Source organism: Choloepus didactylus, chromosome 11, assembly GCF_015220235.1.
Source record: "Choloepus didactylus isolate mChoDid1 chromosome 11, mChoDid1.pri, whole genome shotgun sequence".
Classification (NCBI taxonomy): Eukaryota; Metazoa; Chordata; class Mammalia; order Pilosa; family Megalonychidae; genus Choloepus; species Choloepus didactylus.
In genome coordinates, this window is record NC_051317.1 from 804,133 (window position 1) to 824,689 (window position 20,557).

The window sequence follows — 20,557 nt, forward strand, 5'->3', positions numbered from 1 at the left end:
ACCACTACCTCGCATTATATATTTTATAGGTATTTGGTTAATTGTTGATCTCCCCCCAACAGAAGATAAGCTCTAAGAGCGTAGGTGCTTTGTTCAGTTCACCCTTGTATCTCCAGCCCCTGGCACAGAGTAGACACAATACGTATTTATTGAATGAATAAATGAATGAATGAATGAATGAATGAATGGAGACTCCACAAATCATGTAGCTTGTATGGCTTTGGGCAGGTCATTTCACTTCTCTGAAACTTCCAGTGCAAAAAATAGCAGACACCCATCTCATAGGGTTATCATTTCAATTAAATAAAAGAGCGTAGAGATCGTGAAAGGAGCTGACACGTAATAGTGTCACTATTATTATTACCAAGATTCTCGAGCTCAAGCACCTGCTCGTGGTGAGGTCTCGAACAAGTCAGCGATGTCTCTAGCCTCAGTCTGTTCCCCTGTCAAATGAGGGTGTTAGCTTGTATGAAATAACTAGAATATGCAAATTCACAGTTAGAAATTAGAATACCATTACAGGGGCAAGGGTGGGGATGGGGAATGGGGAGGTAAAGCTTAATTAGGGTATTTGGGGTGATGGGAAAGTTCTGGTAATGGATGGTGGTGACAGCAGCACAACATTGTGTATGCAATTAATACCAGTGAATAGTATACTCAAAAGCAGTTAAAACGGGAAGTTTTATGTTGTGCATGTGTCACCACAATAAAATCTTTTCTAACAACCCATGGAACTCTACAACACAAAGAGTGAACCTTAATGCACACTATGGACTTTAGTTAGTAATATAATTATAATTTTATCTCTTCATCAATTTTAACAAAGGTACACACTAATGCAAAATGTTAGTTAACAGGGAAAACTGTGTGTGTGAGGGGGTGGTATATGGGAATTCCGGATTTTCTGCATGATTTTTTCTGTAAACCTGTAACTGCTCAAAAAACTTAATTGAAAAAATAATTGAAAAAAAAAAGTGGGTGTTAGGAGTACCTGTCTCCCTCACAGGGTCGTTGGGTGGATGCCCAGCAGTGTACATAAAGCCTAGCAGCAGATCTGACAAGTAGGCACTCGCCAAATGACAACTCTTTGATCCTAGAGAGTCTAGGATTTGAATACAGGCCCCACCACTTTCTTATTCTGTGGTGTTGGGAAAAAGGCTTAAAGTTCCTAAGCTTCAGTCTCCTCATCTATAAAATGGGGATAAGGATAGTACCTTCCTTGGGTTGTCCTGAGGATGCAATGAGTTTAACTCTAAGGAAATGTGCTGTGATGGGCGGAAGGACAAACCACAGACACACGGGACGGGACCCATGAAGGAGGAGAAAGGGAGGGTAGCACCAAGATTTGCCTTTGGCTCTGAGCTCCAAGGCAGGTCGCAGAAGCCCAGCCCCTTCCCCAGCCAGGAGTCTGCAGTTGTCCTTGCCCCTTGCCGGGACACCTCCCCTCCCCACCAATCTTGTCAGGAGACATTTCCAAGGGCAGGGGTAGCAGCAGGACTCGAAGAGAGGACACCCTCTCATCCAGCCTCCAGTCTGACCTGGTAGGAGGGGGATACGCAGTTTGCCCAAGGAAGAGGCTCTGCTTGGAAACCAGGAGATGGGAAAGGACCAGAAACAGTACTCACCTGCCCTGCCACCGCCCACATCCACCCCCACCCCACCCTTGCCTGTTTGCTCAGGCTCACTCAGCCTAACCCACCCTCAGTCAGGGCACTCCAGAGCTTTCAATCCCAAGACTAACCTGGCCTCTCCCAACATCCTGGGGATAGCCCTTGGAAAGGTCTAGAAGCAACGGTCCCTGGAAATTAACAAAGAACCTGAATCCCTGATAACGCCACTGAGCTGCTGTTCATTCTACACTTGGGGCCCACTTTATCTTTTGGACAAACAGAAAAAAAGGAGATACTAAATGTCCTTATCATGAAACACCAGCTGCCAACCTCACCCAGACCTTCTGACTCCTCCACTGAAAAAATGAGGACCATCACTGACTTGCTCAGCCTGTGCCTTGCAAAACAAGTATGTGGAAGATAATAACTAATGACCCAATCAATCCCTTAACTGCAAGCTGCATAAGGTCTTTTTGTCCATTTTGTTCTTCGATAAATTCTCAGCACCTACTACAGTGCCTGGCACTTAGTAAGTGCTTAATAAATAGATATCGAGTGGATGACTCCATCAATAAATCAGTGAATGAAGCAATGAATCAATGAATTACTAGAAGTGAAGTTCTCTGCAGGCAAGAATTTTTTTTTCCTTCTGTTCTTTGATAAATTCCCAATGCCTAGAATAGAGATTTGCCACTTGGGAGGTGCCCAGTAACTATGTGTGAATGAATGATAGATTCAATCACTGCATTGATGACTCATTAGAATGTACTCTCCCAGACGGCAAAGATTTCCATACGTTTTGTTTAAGCCTGCATTCTCCAGGCCTAATAGTGCCCGGTGCATAGTGGGTGGAGAATAAATCAGTGAATGAATGCATGGCCGAAGCCCCAGCTTTCAGTGCAAAGACCAAAGACCCCAAGGAATGAAACACGGAGGGGCCGCTCTGCCTGAGTCCCCACCCCGCCCCTCGCCACCACTCGCCTCATGGTTTTTTAAATAACTTGTTGGTTGTTTTTAATTGTTGAGGCAGTAATACTTGGTTCATGAAACTGCAATATACAGAGAGGTGAAATAAATAGCTTATATATATATAATATATATAATATAGCTGGTTTTAAAATATTCCCTTATCATTGGCATATTAGGTCACGTGAGTCACGGAAGGTCGATAGCAGCATCCCCCAGAACTGCGAGCAATGCAGGGTCACCATGATTGGACGAGGCCGTCTGTCGTCGTGTCGTCGTCGGAAGGTCGAGGCGCGGAGAATTCCAAAGGGCACGCCTTCCCTGCGCGGTGTCTTGGGACAGCTTGCAGCGGACAATAAATAAATGACTGCAAACCAGAGAGCGATTTTTGTTGAAGTTCGGGGCAGGGATGGGAGTTTGGAAAAGGGAGGGAGGGGGTTGGTGGGTGGTACCACTTTCTCTTTCTGTTTTCTCCCTTTTTGGCTTCTTTCTTTCTTTCTTTCTTTCAGAACCTTTGGGAAAAAGGACTTTGGTTTCTCAGAGTGTCGTGTTGGTTTCCTCATTCAAGTCCTCCTCTGGGGACAAGTTTAGAGTTGTCTGTTCCTAGACAGAGACAAGCACCTGTGGGTTGACACCAGTCCCTTTACACAAGTCATCATAGGGGGTTTCAAGTCAACAATAAAATCCTTATTGCCATCCCCACCCCCAAGAGTTTTGGTTCAGTTTTTTGTCTTCTTTTAAACACAATGTACAAAAATAGAGCTTCTTCCTTATTTTTTCATGTAAAAATATTCCTCTGATACAGTTCTGTGTTGAGTGTGAGTGTGGGCAGTGGCCGCGGAGAGCCCGCCTAGCCGGGGTGCGTGGGACGGATTCGCCGGGACCTCTTGGTCACTGTTGTGTACTTGAAGGGCTTCTGCAGCTCCGCCTGCCCCTTGGGGTAGCGCTTCATGAAGTGCACGTCCTGCTGGTTCTCCCGGGTCTTGGGGCCCTTCCGCGGCCTCCCCTTCTTGGTGAATCCCACGTACCAGCCGGAGTACTTGGCTGACATCAGGGCTGTGTAGTTGTTCTCCAGGACCTTCTCGATGAACACACACTCCTTGCTGGAGCCATCCGGCTGCAGGGGGAGAGAGGAGGAGGTGGTGAGAAGGGGTGAAGCAGGAGGCAGGGAGGAGAGAGCCATGTGGAGACACTGTGGGGGTGGCCAGGGCTCTGGGCAGCAGGGTTGAGAGGGCCTGAGGTTGGCGTCATATACACAAAACTAAGCTGTGGCATCAGCAATTTCACTTCCTGGAAAGGTGGAGTGGAGTCTTCTATTGGCTCCCCCTGCATCCCTCCTCAACCTCCCATTGGAGCTGGGGGATGCTCCACCCAGACACCCAGACATAGCCCATTATTTCCCCTAGACCTTGGTGACTGCATCAGGGCCTGGCATGTGACTCCGGCTGTCCAATCAGAGTGGCCTCTGAGATGTTGGTATCAGCAATCTCTAGGCAGATTTCAGCTTGAGGAGTAGGTAAAGCTGAAGCTGAGGCAGCCACTTTACCACCATGAGGAGAAAACCTGTCTGACACAAAGCCAACCCAGAGCAAGCAATGCCAAGAGGAAGAGAAGGAGAGAGATCTTGTCCCAGTCACATCACTTGGGCTCCATATCAAGCCACATCTGAAGCTCAAGTTCCCTCACAGTTTTGTGGGCTAATAATACGTCATTTCCTATAAATCAGTTGAGATCAGGCTCTATCACTTGCAACAGAAAGAAGTCTTGACAGATGTGCATGAAGTCAGTGACTCAACTACAGCTCAATTCCACTGTTACAGAGTTAAATATAAATCATATTTAATGTGGAATGTGAGTGCATTTTAATGTTGGTGTGACATGGAGAAGGAACCTCCAAAAATAAGAGCTTTACGATGGCCAAACTCCTTAGCCTGTGTCTTTGGTTCTGAGTTTCAGTCTTCTGGGTGGATGTGTGATCTCCCTGGGAGACCAGGGGTGCTGGGTAAAGAGCACTTGACTCAGACTCAGAAACTGGACCAGCTCTGATGCTTTCTTGTGTGATTTCAGGCAAGTTAATTCCATGCTCTCTAACTCTCAGATTCCTTGTCTACAAAACAGGGACAATGACTTCTGCATCAGAGAGACGTGAGGGCCAGGCAGAATGATGCTTATAAACGAGTCTGATGCACTGTAGGAACTTGCTAGATTGTTTGTGAAGAGCAGGTGGCTCTGACGGGCCTGATCTCCCTCCCTTGGGTCTGGTCTGGACAAAGGATAGTGGGGAGGCAGGGTTTTGAATCTCCTCCCCGATGCAGCCCAATTGCTTGAGGTGGAAGAGTGGGAAACACACAGTGTTGGAAGGCCTGAATTAGCAGCACTCCAGTTTCCAGCTAACATCTCCAAATGTAGGCCAGGCCCACTCCTCGTTACGGACAGATGCCCGGCCAAGTTGGAAGCCCAGCGGTCTGGCCCTGTGTGGAGACTGAGGTGTGAGTTCCAGCCTTTTGTTTGAAGTGGAAAACGGGCTGAAGCTTCCAGGAACATTCACCTTTGAGTGGAGGGCAAGCTTGAGTCCTACAGACAAAGTGCTGAACTTTGCAGAAAGGGACAGGCAGGGTAAGAAAACACGCTTCAGAAGATGAGATCTTTCAAGCAGACTGCAGAGTGGGCAGGGACTGGGCCTGGGAGACATATGCAGGACTCAGAGGACATTCTGGGTGGGGTGATCATATGTGGAGGAAGCCAGGGCATAAGTGCAAAATGGGAGAGAAGGGAGTGGTCCCTGGGTTCTGCCCCCCACCCCCATCCCCCAACCCCCAATAATTCTGGAAACTGCCTGTCCAACCTAAAGTCTCACCTGAAGAATCAGAGCAAAATGTAAGAAGGCCATGCCATGCTCTTGCCCCTCCCCAGAACTCCTGCCACTGCCTGGAAAACTACTTTCATTCTTCAAGACACAGTGCAGTAACTGCCTCCTCTGGGAAGTCTTCCCTGACTGCCACTTTTCTCCCTGGGCAATCCCTCCTCTTCCTTCAAGACTCCATTCAAGCATCAAGCTTTACTGGGCTCATGTGTTCCATCTTCTGAACCCCCTGGCACCAATTTGCCCACTCCCTCCTCCCAACAGAGCAATTCTGGTCTTCCTGCCTCCTCATGGGCCCAAGAGCTCTGTGAGGTTGGGGCTGCTCCTTAGGCCTGTCACAGCTCAGCAAAAGCCTTAGCCCGAGACAGGGATGCCCAGAGAGCATCTGCGGTGCAAGGGAGGAGAGGTTCCCTGGGGTAAAAGTGACATATGAAAGAGTTTTCTTTTAAAAGAAAACAGATTCTGTCTCTGGATCCTGGAGATAGTCATGAGCTCTAAGAGGCTCTCCTGGGGTAGGTGGCTGAGAAGGGGTAAAGAGCAGGCAGAGGGCCTGAGTGCTCTGACTGGCCCACTTGGTCTCCTTCCCTACTCATTTATTCACTCATTCATTCAACACTTACTGATTGCCTACTCTAAGCCAGACATTTTCCCATCCATTATTTCATTTAATCCTCTTAACTCGTTGAGGTAGACTCTACCTGGTGGAAGAAAATAGAGCTCAAAGAGGCAAATGGGGCTTGCCCAAGGTCATGGAGCTTGTGAGTGACAGAGGATATGAACCTGGCTTTGCTGCGGCAGCTTGCTTCTCCTCTGTGCATTCCAGACAGGTCCACAGGGAGAAAGAACGTGGAGGAGTAGGGGCTGCCCATCCAAACCCCTCACCTCCCCCAGGCCCACACTGCCACCCTCGGCATAAAGCAAGGTTCTAGATGTGCAAGGGGCCAGCACAGTTCCCAGTAAACACCCTTAATGCTTGGGCTGGGCTGCACACTGAATGTCCCAACACCCTAGAGCTAGGGAGCCACCTGGGAGCCAGCCGTGGGACCTCTGAGGATCACAAGGTCCCCACCATGAACTTGGGGCATGACAGTGGATAAGTAGCTAAGGGCACACCCCCCGGCTTTGGCACATGCTCTGCTCCTGACTAGCTCTATAATTCTGCTCATCACCTGCAGAGATTTAAAAACTCCCTTTGCCCAAGCCCCAACCCTGGAAATTCTGACTCATTTGGATCAGACAAGGCAGAAGCATCTGTATTCAGAGAGGCACCCAGCACCTTGATGATTTGGTGGAATTTGATCATACCCTCTCCCCCACTACCACTTCCAAACTCCTTCTTTCCCAACTGGTGTCCTGTTCCTTCTATTTCATCTGAAGACTGACTCCTGATGACATCATTTAGGCTGCTTGAGCCAGGCTTACCTGCAGCCAGAACTACCCCTGGACTTTTGAGTTATATAAGCCAAAAAATTCCCTTTCTGCTGAAGGTGTTTTGGATTATGTTTCAGTCACTTGCAACCAAAGCAGTCTTACCAAACACATGGTTGTGGGTAGTGTACCCCCTGCAGTGAGAGGTCTGTGGCCCTATGCCCCCATCCCCAAAGAGGACTTGCCAGTGATCCAGTGATCACAGAGGCGGGGGCAGATGAGGAAAATCCTGTCTGGGTTGAGTTTCCGGAATGGGGGGAAAAGCCTAGCACATAGTAGGCACTCAACAACTATTTACAGAGTGAAAGGAAGTGTTATTCCTGGGCGTGATGGATGTGTGGCAGGGAGAAGGAGGGATTTGGGGGCACCTAGGAGTGGGGCTCTGGCATATGATTGGTACAACACAGCAGAGGGAGTAACTACGGCCAAGGGCCCAGAGCATCCGGAAAGGCTCTGCTGGAGTGCAATACATGTGCCCTGCTGTGGCCAGAGGATGTGCAAGGCTGGTACTCCATGTCACGACAGCTCAAGGAAGCTTCCGATTGAGCCTCTCAGCCACTGCAAAGCAGCCAGAGTCTGAGCTGAGGCCAGGGGTTCCCCCAGGTGACTTTGTGACCTGGCTTCAAAGGGGAAGGGAACTAATATTTATCAAGTACCTACTAAGAGTAGTGCTTAACTCACATGCTCTCACAGCACATCATACCCATTTTGTAGACAAGAACCTGAGGCTTGGCGAGGTCAGGGCACTGTGACTCCCTGGCCTGATGTCATAAATTCTGGCCTTAGGTCAAGAGTCAATCCCTTAGAAACCAAGAACCATATTTCTATTTTTTTTTTTTTTTTTTTTTTTTTGGTGTTTTTGCAGCCCTTTAGTCGAGTACACGGAGTAAGGATGGATGGACCAGAATTGGCCCTCAATGAGCTCCCAGTCTAGTGGGGGAGGCAGACATGAAGACAGACAGTGACGATCCCGGTCAGCAGCCAGGCAGCAGAGGACCATGCAGGGGGGCTGTGGGCTCTGGGGTGGGTGGGCTGACTGAGGGATCTGGGAAGGCTAGAGGCTCTTGAAGGATGAGTGAGGACTCAAGGCATATGAACAGAGGGAAGGGCAGTCCTGACCGGGGGGGAACAGAATGCACAGAACCTGAGGGTCCCATCCAAGGAAGGGCGGTCTGTGGCTGGCAGTGCCAGGTGTCTGGCATAGGAGTGGGAGGGCAAGCAGCAGGGGCCAAGAGGACAAAGAGATCCCAAGGCCTGGAGCGTCCCACCAAGGAGTGTGGCTTTTCTCCAATAGGTGATGGGAACCCCTGGACCAGTTCTGAGCCGGAGGGTGGGAGGGGGTGAGGGGCAGGAGAGACTTGATCTTATTTGTGCTTCAGAAAGCTGAGGGTGGGGCTGTGGGGAAAGGCCTGGGGGTGGGGAGACAGGAGACCTGAGCCTGGAACCCAGGCAATGAGGCAGGCAATTCCCACGAAGGTCTGAGGTCGGCACAGAGGAGGCTCCCACCCAGCTACCAGGGGGTAATGATGCCAAGACCAGGGACCGACGTGCAGCCGCAGGTAGGACAGCAACCTAAGAGCCTGAGACGCCAGCTTCAGGAGCCAGAGAGGATGAGGGGAGCTCCCATCCCAAAAGGGGTCCTGCCCCAGGAAAAGTCAGTACAGGTGGATTTGGGGGCTTCACTTGGTGCCCCTAGAGGAAAGGAGATTGGAAGGGGATTGGGGAGCTGCAACGAGGGGGCGGGCGTGAGAGGTGGGAAGGAGGGGAGGGAGGCTGCCGGCTGGGGGGGGGCTCCCCCCGCTGCGCCGCGCCGCGCGCCAGCTGAACCGTCACCAATATTAATGACGGGAGAGAGGGCGAGGGGGCAGGAAATCGGAGCCGGCTCCTGTGGAAGCGGTGACTCAGCGGCCAGCCGGCGGGCGGGAGGGCGGACGGGAGGCGGGTGGGGGGTAGCGGGGAGCGGCGCGAGGGGATGGGGCTGCTCTTTTGACACCGGGATGGCCCTCCTGGGGTCAACATGCCGGGAAGCGTGCGCAGACGGGGAGGGGTGCGCTCCGCGCAGAGGCCGGCGTGGGCACTGGCACAGGCGGGGGGGACGCCAGCCTCCTCCTTTAAAAAGAAAAAAGAAAGAAAGAAAACCAAGCCTAAAACTCAAAGCAGGTTGGGCCTGGGAGGCGGCCCAGGCGGGCAGGAGAACAAAGCCCTGGGCCGCAGCGCCAGAGGAAACGGACGGCCAGGAGGACCCGGCGCCCACGCCCCGGAGCTGCAGCGCCCCCGCCCACTGGGCCCGCGCCCGCGGTCCCCGACCCCCAGCCCGACAACAGCCACCACCACCACCCCTACCCCCATCCACCCCGGCCTCGGACGGCGGAAAGTGAATCACTAATTAAAACCACTCCTCAGCATCAAGAAGACGCGCTATGCGGATTACTATTATTTTGCTCTTTGGGAAGCTTAAATTGGTATGGGCAGGGCGGCTGGAATCTTTTCCTTCCAAATAGGGCTTCGTTCGAATCTCGCCAAGCTCTAGTGTGGGACTTGGGACAAGGGCCCCGGGCACGGCCAAGCCTCAGCTTTCCCATCTGTAAAATGGAGAATGTAATGGTAGTAACCTCATGGGATTAGTTGTGAACTTTTTCTTCTTCGCAGTGTCTAGCAGAAAGTAGGTGCTCAATTAATGGAGGCTGATGGTCCCTGTATTGTTAATGCAACAAAAGCCTGGGTCAGGGCCCTGGCATGTTACACTGGACCCGGCCACTGGAGTATGGGAGGTGGGAAGGGATGGGAGTTAGGGGATTGGAGAAATCAAAAGCACCACTTAAACAAGACTGTGGTCACACCCACACCCCCAAACAAGGTGCAAAAAACGAATCTGGGTCTGCCCTCCACCTCTCACACCACCTGTTCAGACAGGCCCCTTCCCCCCAATGTACAAGCTGGAGATAGGGGTGAGGAAGGAGGGTCCCTGCAGAGAGAAGAGGGAACGCAGAGCGTGACTCTACCATAGAGCTACTTGGCTGGTGACACCCACCATCTGAACACCCAGAGGAAGCAAGTGTGGGAACCTCACAAACAAGCGCACCCAGGGAAAAAAGGGGGGCACCCAGGAGCAGCATCGGTGGAAGCCCAGAGCCGCCGGCACGTGGGTCTACCTCCTCCCCACCCCCACCCCCACCCCACCCCCACCTTAATTCGTTACATGCGGCTCTCTTGCCGGTTCCAAAGTAATAAAATCTTCCTGAAATGCTAGAACCGTGAGGCCCGGCGCTGAGGAGACGGCCAGGCCGGGTTCCGGAGGCGCTGCTGCCACGCGGAAACCCTTGGTGATTGTTAAAACAATCCCTACAGCCACCGCCCTTGGCCGCCGGGTCCCGTTCCCAGACGTCAGGTACACGCAGGCGGGACCGCGGGCACCTCGAAGGCGCTCCCACCACTACCAAGGAAGCCAGAGCTCCACATCCAGCAGGAGATTCAGGGCCCTACATGCACCCCAAAGTCCCAGCCACGGAAACCTCAGCCTGGCATGCTGGGAGTGCTGGGGGCAGAGAGAAAGAAGGAGGCTGGGGTGAAAGGAAGAGATTACAGGGGGACTCACAACACACATACACACTCACGCAAGGCCTGTTTTCCATTTGGGGCTGACAGAACCCTGGACACAGCCGGGTTTCCGGGCCATCACTCACCTTCCCCACGAGCTTGCCTTTCCGGTTCATACACAGGTAGAATTCCGTCTCCTTGCCCTTGATCCGGACTTGACTACCGAAGGTGTCTGTCTCCACTAGGAGCTGGGCTTGGGAAGGCAGAAGGGGAACAAGACATGTTTTTTACCAGGGGCAATGGGTTGGCTTAAAGGCTCAGCTACTGCGGTCCCTGACCCTATCCCTTGTCCCCTATCCCCCACCATCAGGTGTGGTGGAGGCCTCTGACAGTCCCATCAGAGCACCCTGCCCCTCAGCCAGGGAGATGGCAGCCGTCCATCACTTGTCCCCCACCCTCCAGCTTCTCTTGGCTCCACTTGGGACCCAGATGGCTCCATTCTGAGACAAATTCTGCCCCTTGTGGCTAAATAACGATTGCCCTTTCCCTCCTCCACGTCGTTCACCTCCCTCAGCCCCTCACTTCCATTCCCCAAAGCAGGACAGGCAGCCATACAAATAGCCAGACAGCAGCAGTGTGGGAACTAAGGGGACTGAGGGTGTGCATGCACACATGCACACACAGGTGCACATGCACACACACGCGTACACACACATACACTTTGCCTTCAAACTACTTCCCCTGTAAGATAGGTCAGAGGACCCCACCCCCCAGGGCAAACAACTGGAACCCCTCTAGTCCTTCCTCTGCACCTTTATCCTGGCCTTTTGAAGTGGGGGAGGGGAGGTGCAAGCCCCAGCAGAAGGCAGGCTATATTCAGCATATCCACTTCCCTCTATCCGGGCCACTAAGGCTGGGGGGTGACTAACTCCCAGGATCCCAGGTATCCCAAAAAGGCCCCAATATCCCCTGATCCATGGGTGGGAGACCCCACGTAAGATCAACTATGCTCCACAGAGCCTCCCTCAGGATGGGAGTGTCCAGACAGAGTGTCCAAAGCCCTCACTGAACAAGGACATCAAGTGACCAAACAATGACTGACCCTTGACTAAGCATGCTGTGTCCAGACCCCTCCCTGTCTCCCTGCCAGTACACAATTTCTCCCCACTGGGGTGCTGTGTGACTTTGAGTAGGCCATGCACCCTCTCTGAGCTCTCCTCTCTAGTCTTGAACCCTTGCGCCTGACCCTGCTCCCTTTTGCCTTTCATCATTCTCCACTGTTCTGTGCCACCCCCCATTCTCACACTCCCTCCCCTGACCCTTTGCTTCCTAGCACCTGCCCCTCCCTCACCCACATAATTTTAATTTCAGTGACAAGGGACCTGCTTCTCCATAATAAAAATCACAGCCCCAAATTCCTGAGTATAGTATCCTTGGAGCCACAGTGAGTGTACCTCAGTGCCCCTAAAATATACTGGGAATGATTTTAATAAAAATTTTAAAAATATATACCTTGGTCCCCTGCTGTGAAAATTAAAACCATCTGGAACTTGAGATTTCCAGTAATTAATCTAGCCCTCCTTTGACACCACTACTAATTAAAATATGATACCCACCTTTCCAGGGGGAAAAAAAAAAGAGAAGAAGAATTTACATAAAATTTAAAGATCTAACAAGAATTCAGTAATTCTAGAAACAAGGGGAGGTACATTCTTCTCTCCACCTTCCCCCCATCCCTAGTAAACACTGAGTCAGGAATATAAACCCACGCCAAGATGGGGGTGGGGGTACAAGCCTTGAATCCTCCCTGATCCCCTTCCATTCAAACTCCCTATAATTTGCCCTGTTTGCTTGGTCCTGCACAATCCAGCATCACAGCAGCTCTGGGACTTGCTTTCTCCATCTCCCCACCTAGCTCAGGCCCCACACGGGGTTGAGTGGGGAGATCTGGGGGGTCTCCAGCTCCCAGGAGCTTCTTCTGCTGGTAAGGGAAAAGGTGTAAGCTCTGGAGCTCACAGAACTGGATAGGAATCCCTGGCCCCACCTGGCGTCCACAGGACCTTGGGCTTCAGTTTTTTCACCTCTAAAATGGGTATAACCATCCCTAGGCTTCAAGAGTCACTGTGAGGAATATACAAAATGATGCTGTAAAAGAGTCTAGCACTCTGTTCTCAGAGTTTGGGCAGGGAAAACTCAGTGACTGTTGTTGAAAATTCCTAATAATTATACAACCAAACAGTTTCCCTGGGGGAAAAAAATAGTAGAAAAAAGCAAGTATGTTTAAGGTTAGAAGTGGAGCAGGGCTTGCCTCCCTAAGCCCCAGCCTCTGACCTGAACTGCCCACTGTCCTCCAGGGTCACCATGAGGTGCCTCAGAAAGCCCCCTGGGTTGGGACTCATGGGGTCTGATTCCATATCTGGCCTGTATGACCTTAAGCAAGCCACGTTGCCCTCTGAGACTCCGTTTCTTCACCTGTGCCAAGGGAAGGGTGGGAGTGAGAAAATCGACCCTCTTCTGGTTCTCTCTGGGAGTGGGGAGCAGGGTCTAGGACAAGGGTACAAATGGGGGACTGGAGGAAGGGGGTGAGGCCTCCGTTCTACAGCCCAGGCAACCCCAAGTTGAGTCCTAGGGGGAAACTCTTCTTTCCTTGCTCTCTCCCAGCACACTCCTGAGCCTCTGTCCCCAGAACTGCTTCCACTATGAGCCCACTGAAGGTACACATCCCCAAGGTGGTCGCCATCCTTGTCCCCATTTTACAGAGTAGGAAACTGAGGCTCTGAGAGGCAACCCAGCAACAGAGGTTCACATCAGACATCAGATCAGCCGGCATCTTTCTGCTGGGGGCCTGGGCTCCAGGGGACGGGCCCTCGGTTCCAGGGAGATGTGCCCCCAAATACACACACACCCCTAATGTTCATCAGCCAGATCCCACTGCGGAAAGCCTCAGCCTTTGTCTGAGCAGGCCAAATAGGCCTGGGGCCGGGGCTCAACTGCCCCCGTCCCCACCCCGCAAGCCGAGCACCCCTACCCAGCATGGGAGGGTCTGTGCCAGGCTGCTGCACCAGGGGAGCCAGAATTCCGTTCTTCCACCGACTGCAGCATGCAGTGGAGTGACCCAGCCTCCATTCAGTGCATGACATAATGAGGAGGGAGCTGGGCCAGAATTATGTAAAGTCTTTGGGGAGCAATAGCAGCAGCAGTTCTCAGAGACAGAGAGAGAGAGAAAGACATCAGGCCAGGTTTGCCTCCAGAGCCTTCCTGGCCCTCAGCACCACATTCCCAGCTCCCACATCCCCTAACCCCCAAAATGCATCTCTCAGGAGCTAGAACCCTCATCTCACCTCAATACAATTCACGGGGCCTGTACCAAGCCAGGAGGGAATACTTTATGGCACTGTCTTGTTCAATTCCTATTTACCACCCTGGCAGGGCCACAATCACCTCCAGCCTACAGAACTCAACAGCCTCCCCCGCTGCTGCCTCTCTTGCCCCCACCTCCAACCAATCTGTCCTCCATCCAGGAGGACATTATATCTCTTCCCTGCCAAAAGCCTCCTAGGATCCCCAACCCACTGGAAAGAAAAGCTAGACACTCCCGCCACAGGGTCTTTGTGCTCGCCTGGAGATCACGTTGCCTGGATCCCTCTGCCTAGAGATCACGTTGCCCAGATCTTCCCAGCATGGCTTCTCTTCTCCCAGGTTCTAATGCAAATGTCACCTGCTCAGGGAGGCCTTCTTTGACTGTGTTGTCTAGTGTCAGCACCACCTTCCCCAGTGCAGCTCCACCCCTTTCCCCTGCTCTATAATCCTTGGAGCTCTTCTCCACAGTCATCTTACTTGTTACTTTTTAAATTGTCTGTCTCCACCCTTCGGAAGCTAAGCTCCACAAGAGCAGGACTTATCTGTTCCGTTCACCACTGTGATCTCCAGCACCTGGCACATGCTTGGCTCATAGTAAATGATCAATAAACAATTTTTAATAAATACACAGACAGCCTTGTAGGTAGGTATGACCAACACCGTCTTAGAGTTAAAGAAAATGAGATTCAGAGAGGTGAAGGGACTTGCCCTAGGTCACGCAGCTAGTAAGAGCAGGGTAAGAGTTTGAACCCTGTTCTCTGATCCCACAGTCCATGTTCTTTACCACTCTGCTCCCTCCCAGCCACAGCAATCTCTGGCCTGCATTACTCAAGCCACTCGCTAGAACCCTGGGCTCAGCCTCAGCACATCCTGACTTGCTGTGTGACCAAGAGAAAAACCCTGTCCTTCTCTGGGCCAGGACTAGGTGAGTCCTGAGGTCTCTTTCAGTTCTGCCCCTCTGGGAAGCATTGGTAACTCACATTTATTTAGAGCTTACGATATTCCTACTACCTTACATGCATTATCTCATTTAATCCTTACCACTTAGAACTATTATTATTATCCTCATTTTACAGGGGAGAAAACTGAGTCCCAAGGTGGAGCAGTGAGGGAGCTAAGATTTAAACCCAGGCAGGCTGACCCAGAATCCTTGGTCTTTGGCCTGTCTATCCCACTGCTCACTTCTCCTTCCTGGAGGAGTGAGAGAGTGAACCCTAAAGGTGGGGAGGGACCGCCTTCTCTTTGGCCTAAAATTCTTGGGATAGAGGTCAGTAGATAGAGGTGCCCACAGGGCTGAAAGTTGGGACCCATCCCTCCCTGCTCCACTCCCAAACAACCTTGAGGTAGGAGGCGGCACCTAGAGCCACCCCCAGGAAGATACCTTGGAGCTGATCCTGGGAGGTGGGGGGTACCCTTAGGAGCCCCTAAGGCTGGGCTTAGACCACACCCCAAGAGGCAGGTCCCACCTCCATCTGGTCTCAGAGCCTGGCGAGGGAAGGAAAGGCTGCCTAGAACCAGAGGGGGAGCAAGTGCAGGATGTGGTGCCCCCTGCCACAGTCCTCTCCCCAAAAGGAGAGTCCAGCAGGAGCCACGTGCCTGCCCACAGCTGGGGTCAGGGAGGGGGACGGGAGGGAAAGAGCTCCAGGGCACCCACTCCCTTCTCCAGCATTCAGAGGGAAGCAGAAAGGGGGAAAGAAGGAGTGGAAGAAAAAGGAGCAGGAAGGAAAGCCCTTTCCATAAAAACAAACAAAAGCAGAAGAAAAAAAAACAATGCTGTCTTTTTTTCCAGTATCTCTTAAATACCTGGGAATAACAATGACAATAATTAATAATAAAATAGCAGCTAATACTTATTTGAGCACTTACCACATGCCAGGGTCTGGACCTGGATTATCTCATTTGATCTTTGTGTCAACCCTTTGAGGTAGGAACCATTATGCCCATTTTACAGATAAAGAGACTGAGGTACTGAGAAGTTAAGTTACTTGCCCAGAGTCACACAGGCAGCCAATGGTGAGACCAGGATATGAACACAGGCAGAGTAACTCCAAAGCTAGTCAGAAACAGAAAGAAATTCAGACAGAGGCATGCAGACATTAGGGGACAGACATCCTGCAAGCTGGAGATGACAGAGAAGAGAAAGTGAGATGGATGGATGGGAGGATGGATGGATGGATGGATGGATGGATGGACGGATGGACGGACGGATGAATGGATACTGGTGTGATCCCCCAGCTGGTCTTCCCAGGAGGGTGATCCAGGGCCTCACTTTGAAGACCTCTGGTTTAAAGGGTAGAAACAGCAGGGAAAGACACAGATAGGCAGCCAGAAAAACCAGAGAGAGGCAGAGCACGAAGAGAGATGGACTAAAGTGATAGACACAGGAAACAGGACCCAGAGAGAACAAAACTGGAGATGGGCTTCTTCTCCCCAAGCCTGGAGGCAAATGCCCCACAGACCTGTGAGAGAAGTGGGGGACCAGGAACCAGGCAGAGGCTGGGCAGAGCTGCCCCACCCCACCCCCCACCCCCGATCTAGGGCCAAGCCCAGGGTGGCTGCAGGCAAACACTTCGATTCCAGTGCTGACAGTGCTGCTGGCAGCAAGGATGCCACAAAAGAAGCTTGGAGGCCACACCAAATCAGTACTCCCTTCCTACCCTCTGAATGTGGGGCCAGGCCAAGAACAAGGGAGAGAGAAGTGGGGGGTGGGAGCAGAAGGAATCTTTTCTGTAAACGTTTCCCCATCACTACTAAAAACACGCGCACACATGCACACACACGCACACGCACGTGTGCACACATGCTGTGGCCTTCTCTCCAAAGAAGCTCACAGTTCCCCTTCCACCAAAGGCCCCTGAGGGTCGCAGGCCACGTGGGCTCACCGGAAAGGAAAAGGAAAAAAAAAATCAATAGGATTGATCAGGAGCTATATTTAATCCTAGCCGTAGCTCTAGTGTGGCCATTTCAGCTGTGGGGTGAGCGAGGCATGGTGGCCACTCCTCACTGGGGACAGAAGTTGTGGGACATGAGCTCAGAGGGCAGGGCGTTTAGTCTGAGATTATTTGCCCCTTCCCTAGGGGAAGCTGGGTCTGTTTATCCCTGCATCCCCATCGCACACTGCAGGTCGGCCCCCATAGACGGAGGGAGTGAAGGAGAGACGGAGGGCAGGGGGACTTGCAAAGTACCTGCTGTGTGCTGAGCTCTGTGCCAGGCACCCCTTCTCCCCAGCATAAAGAGAAGCTTCTTTGCCTTGATGCCCCAGGGGGGAATGCTCCCCTGTCCACACTCCAGATGCATGCATGGTCATTCATTCACTTTCTCAAGTCTATGTGGTGGGCTCCCTGCACTGGGGATTCAGCAGTGAACAAAACAAAGACCCTCCCTCCAGGAGTTTGCACTCTAACCAAAGAGACAGACAGTGAATAACTAAATACATCATATAAAGTCAGGTCATCGTAAGTGCTAGAAAGAAAAATATAGCCATAGGGGGACAGAGTGGGGGACTCCCAGCTAAAGGGACAGTTGAACAAAAGCCTAAGTGCAGCGAGAGAGCGGTTCATGAGGGTGTCAGGGAGAGGAGCAATCTCAGGTTGAGGAAACAGCATGTGCAAAGGCCCTAAGACAGGAGCGTGCCTGGCGTGTTTAAGGGACAGCAAGGTGGCTCTGTGGAGCAAGGAGGCTCTGTGGCTGGAGCAGAGTGAGCAAAAAGGAGGGCAGCAGAATCTGGATTGGAGCATCGTCAGGAGCCAGGCCATGCTGTGGATTTTATTTTAAGTGGGAAGAGAATGTTTGGCACATCTCACATTTTGGACTGTTGAGTGGAGAGTGGCCTATGCAGGGAAGTTGGGGTGGGGGTGGGGGGATCAGATGCAGAAAGTCAGGGTCCCTGCTGCCTCAGTCCCACAACAGCCAGCCCAAAGGACCTTGCTCCTTGCTCCTTGCTCAAACACTGCCCTCCAGCAGGCAGGCACACTAGGATGAGAGGCACAGGCATGAGAGAACCCCCTCCCATCCTTGTCACAGCTCACATCCTTCTGGAGTGAACCAGACAAGTCAGCTTCAAGTTGCCTCATAAAAATTTCGTTCATTCATCCAGCAACCTTTAAAGGGGGCTGCCCTGGCCAGGCCTTGTGCCACCTGTGCGGGCACAGCAGAGAGCGAGGCAGGGTCACTGCTTTCTAGGAGCTCGTGTTCTTGGAGGGGAGCCAAGTGCATCCCCAGAAATGCCACCACAGCAAGATTCTGGCTGTGACAAGGTTGAGCATGGGGAGTTGGGGGTATCCCACCCAGCCTGGGGCTCAGGAAGGCTTCCCAGAGGAGCAGAGCCTGGGACCAGGAAGGCTAAACCACACCCAGCAAGATTGGGTGTGAGACAGCGGCCAGTGTCGGTCCCCTTGACCCTGCTCCCCGGGATCGTGCTGAAGGAGCCCCTTCTACCTGCATCGGATATGCCAAGGTCCCGCCCGTGGGACAGAGGTAGCTCCCCTTCTCCCCAAGGGTCCCTTCTGGAAGCCCCAGGAAGCAATGCCTGAGCCCATGGCCATGCCCCTCTCTCCACCCCTGCAACGGTAATAAGATCAGGTAGTTAATATTAATATTCTTGTTTTAATAATAATGTAACTTTTGGGCATAAGATGTTCTTGCATCTCAATGAACCCATTTCATAGTAGAGGAAACAGGATCAGGGAGGCTTATCACACACAGAACCACGTTCTTCTGGTGGTGGAGCCGAGGTTCAAACCCTGTTGGACTCCAGCTTCTACATCATGCTCAGCACCTCAAAATGCCACCTCCCTGGCTGACTCGGTCCCTCCTGAGGCTCTTTAGGGCGCTGTCCTTCCTAGGAGGCCAGATTACTGCAACACGGTTTTTTAAATCACTTTCGTCTCAAGTAGAGAAACCCTGTTCTCAAAGGAGATCAGACCGGGGGCCCCTGACAGCAACCTAAGCCGGGGCTTGGCTGGACCCAGGCTCTCCAAGTGCTGGTTCCTCTCTAGGACTCAAGCCCCCAGCACCCAGCAGCCCAGCTTCCAGCAGCCGGGAGGAGCTGATGCCTTTGCATCCCGGGCTGAAGTGCATCAAGCAGGCAGAGGGGGACCTTCTGGCTCCAAATAGGCAGATGAAGAAATGGAGCCCAGAGCCAGAATCGCTGGTCCCAGGCTCTGCAGGCTGCTGGGTAGCAGATCTGCAGCTGGAACCCGGGGTCCTTTCTCCTGTTTTTTTTTCCAGGTGGCTGCAGGACCTGCTCATTCCAAGACCGCGGGGCAGGAAGGGGTGGGCTGATGCAATCCCAGGTGTGCAGGGCAGCTCTCCCTCCCCCACCTCGGGTGTAACTCTGCCTAAGCCCCCAACCCTCTAGCCAGCAGTCCTCTGCCTCTGCAGCGCAGCCCCAAGCTAAGACAGGCCCCTCCTCCCTGGCATATACAACCTTGGAGCTCCCTGAGTTCTCAGAAAAGCGCGAGGGGGCCCACGGGGAGACCCTCCTGCAGAACACCAAGGGGCTGGAGCCCCACCCACATCTCTGCAGATCCCACCAAGGGCACCCACTGCCACAAAGCCACTGGGAGCTCCTGCCAAAGGTGGGCCTGCACCTAGAGCCCTCCCAGGCAGTCTAGGGCCTCAGGATGCCTTGCTCTTACAGACTCGGGGTTATTTATTGATACTCTGAGATCCCAAGTGTTTGTGGGAATTCCAGATTGCAGGTAGGGATTCCATTTATACTTGGCATTTACTGAAATTCTGAGACTGCATATTACAAAATTATGTGGTTCTAAGTATGTATTAAAAGTCTCCAATTCCATGATTCTTTCAGCCCAAAGAAAGGGGGTGGGGGCACTTTCCATTCCTGGACCATCCTGGGCCCCCAGGCCTGAGCCGGGCTGTGTGACCGCGACCCCTCCCCCGCGGGGACAGGCCAGGCCCCTGCTGCACAGACTGGGCAGCCTCAGCCTCCTGCCCCAGCCAGGCCACATAAATCACACTCCCAATAATATTTGTATTGATTATCTAGATTGGAAGCCTCAATTGGCTCCATTGTCTCACTTCCTTTCCCAGGGCTCACAGATGGGGTCCCTTCGCCTCATCTGCGTTTTCTAATGCGACATTTAAATGGAGCAGCAGCAGCCAGCAAGGCCCAGTCGCCCTGGGTGCGGGGGGAGATTGAGGGGGTGCAAAAAAATATTCCTCAAGGGAGGATTATTAAATCCTGAAGTTTAGGGAGAAGCCACAGTCGCCCAGTCCCCTCACACTCAAAGCATGGCCCATTAGCCCTACCTGGGAGCTTATTAGAAATGCAGAAGCTCGACCCCGCCACAGACCTACCGAATCAGAAGCAGCATTTTGACAAGATCCCTGGGTGATTCCAATGAACTTTGAAGAAACACCATTCTAGTCCAACTCTTGTGTTTAACTGAGGCCCAGAGAAGGCAACGGGCCTGCCCGAGGTCACACAGCAAGGGAGAGCTCCTGACTCCCCAGTACAGGCAGAGGAAATGAGAGGGCAAGTGGCTTCTGGAGTGAAGGCCAGTGGCTTCTGGGCTCCTCACTCTCCCAAGCTCCTGTCTCTGCTCTCAGGGTGTGGACAGATGGTTCAGACCACGCTCTGATCCCCCTGTACTCTACTAGCCTGGAGGGGCCTGCAGGAGCTCCAGGGGCTCCCCAGGAGGGCACCTCCCGCCCACCCCGGCCAGCCAGCTGCCCCTTCCCTGGCAGCAATTGGCCAACAACTTCCAGGGAAAACTGCCACCTGGGTCTGCCCAGCACAGCCAGGCATCCTGGGAGGGCAGACGGGGGA

General features: G+C 52.5%; 1 protein-coding gene across 1 annotated transcript in view; it reads right to left on the reverse strand.

Annotated features, from left to right (window-relative positions):
* Window positions 1-2,677: 2,677 nt before the first annotated feature.
* The window catches only part of FGF18 (fibroblast growth factor 18), a 35,212-nt gene continuing 17,332 nt past the window's right edge, over window positions 2,678-20,557 (reverse strand). Inside the window, exons 4-5 of the mRNA XM_037799560.1 lie at window positions 10,551-10,657; window positions 2,678-3,693 (exon numbers count right to left, since the gene is read on the reverse strand). Coding sequence (XP_037655488.1) covers window positions 3,427-3,693; window positions 10,551-10,657 — 374 coding nt within the window. The 3' untranslated portion in view covers window positions 2,678-3,426. The remainder of the gene's footprint in view (window positions 3,694-10,550; window positions 10,658-20,557) is intronic.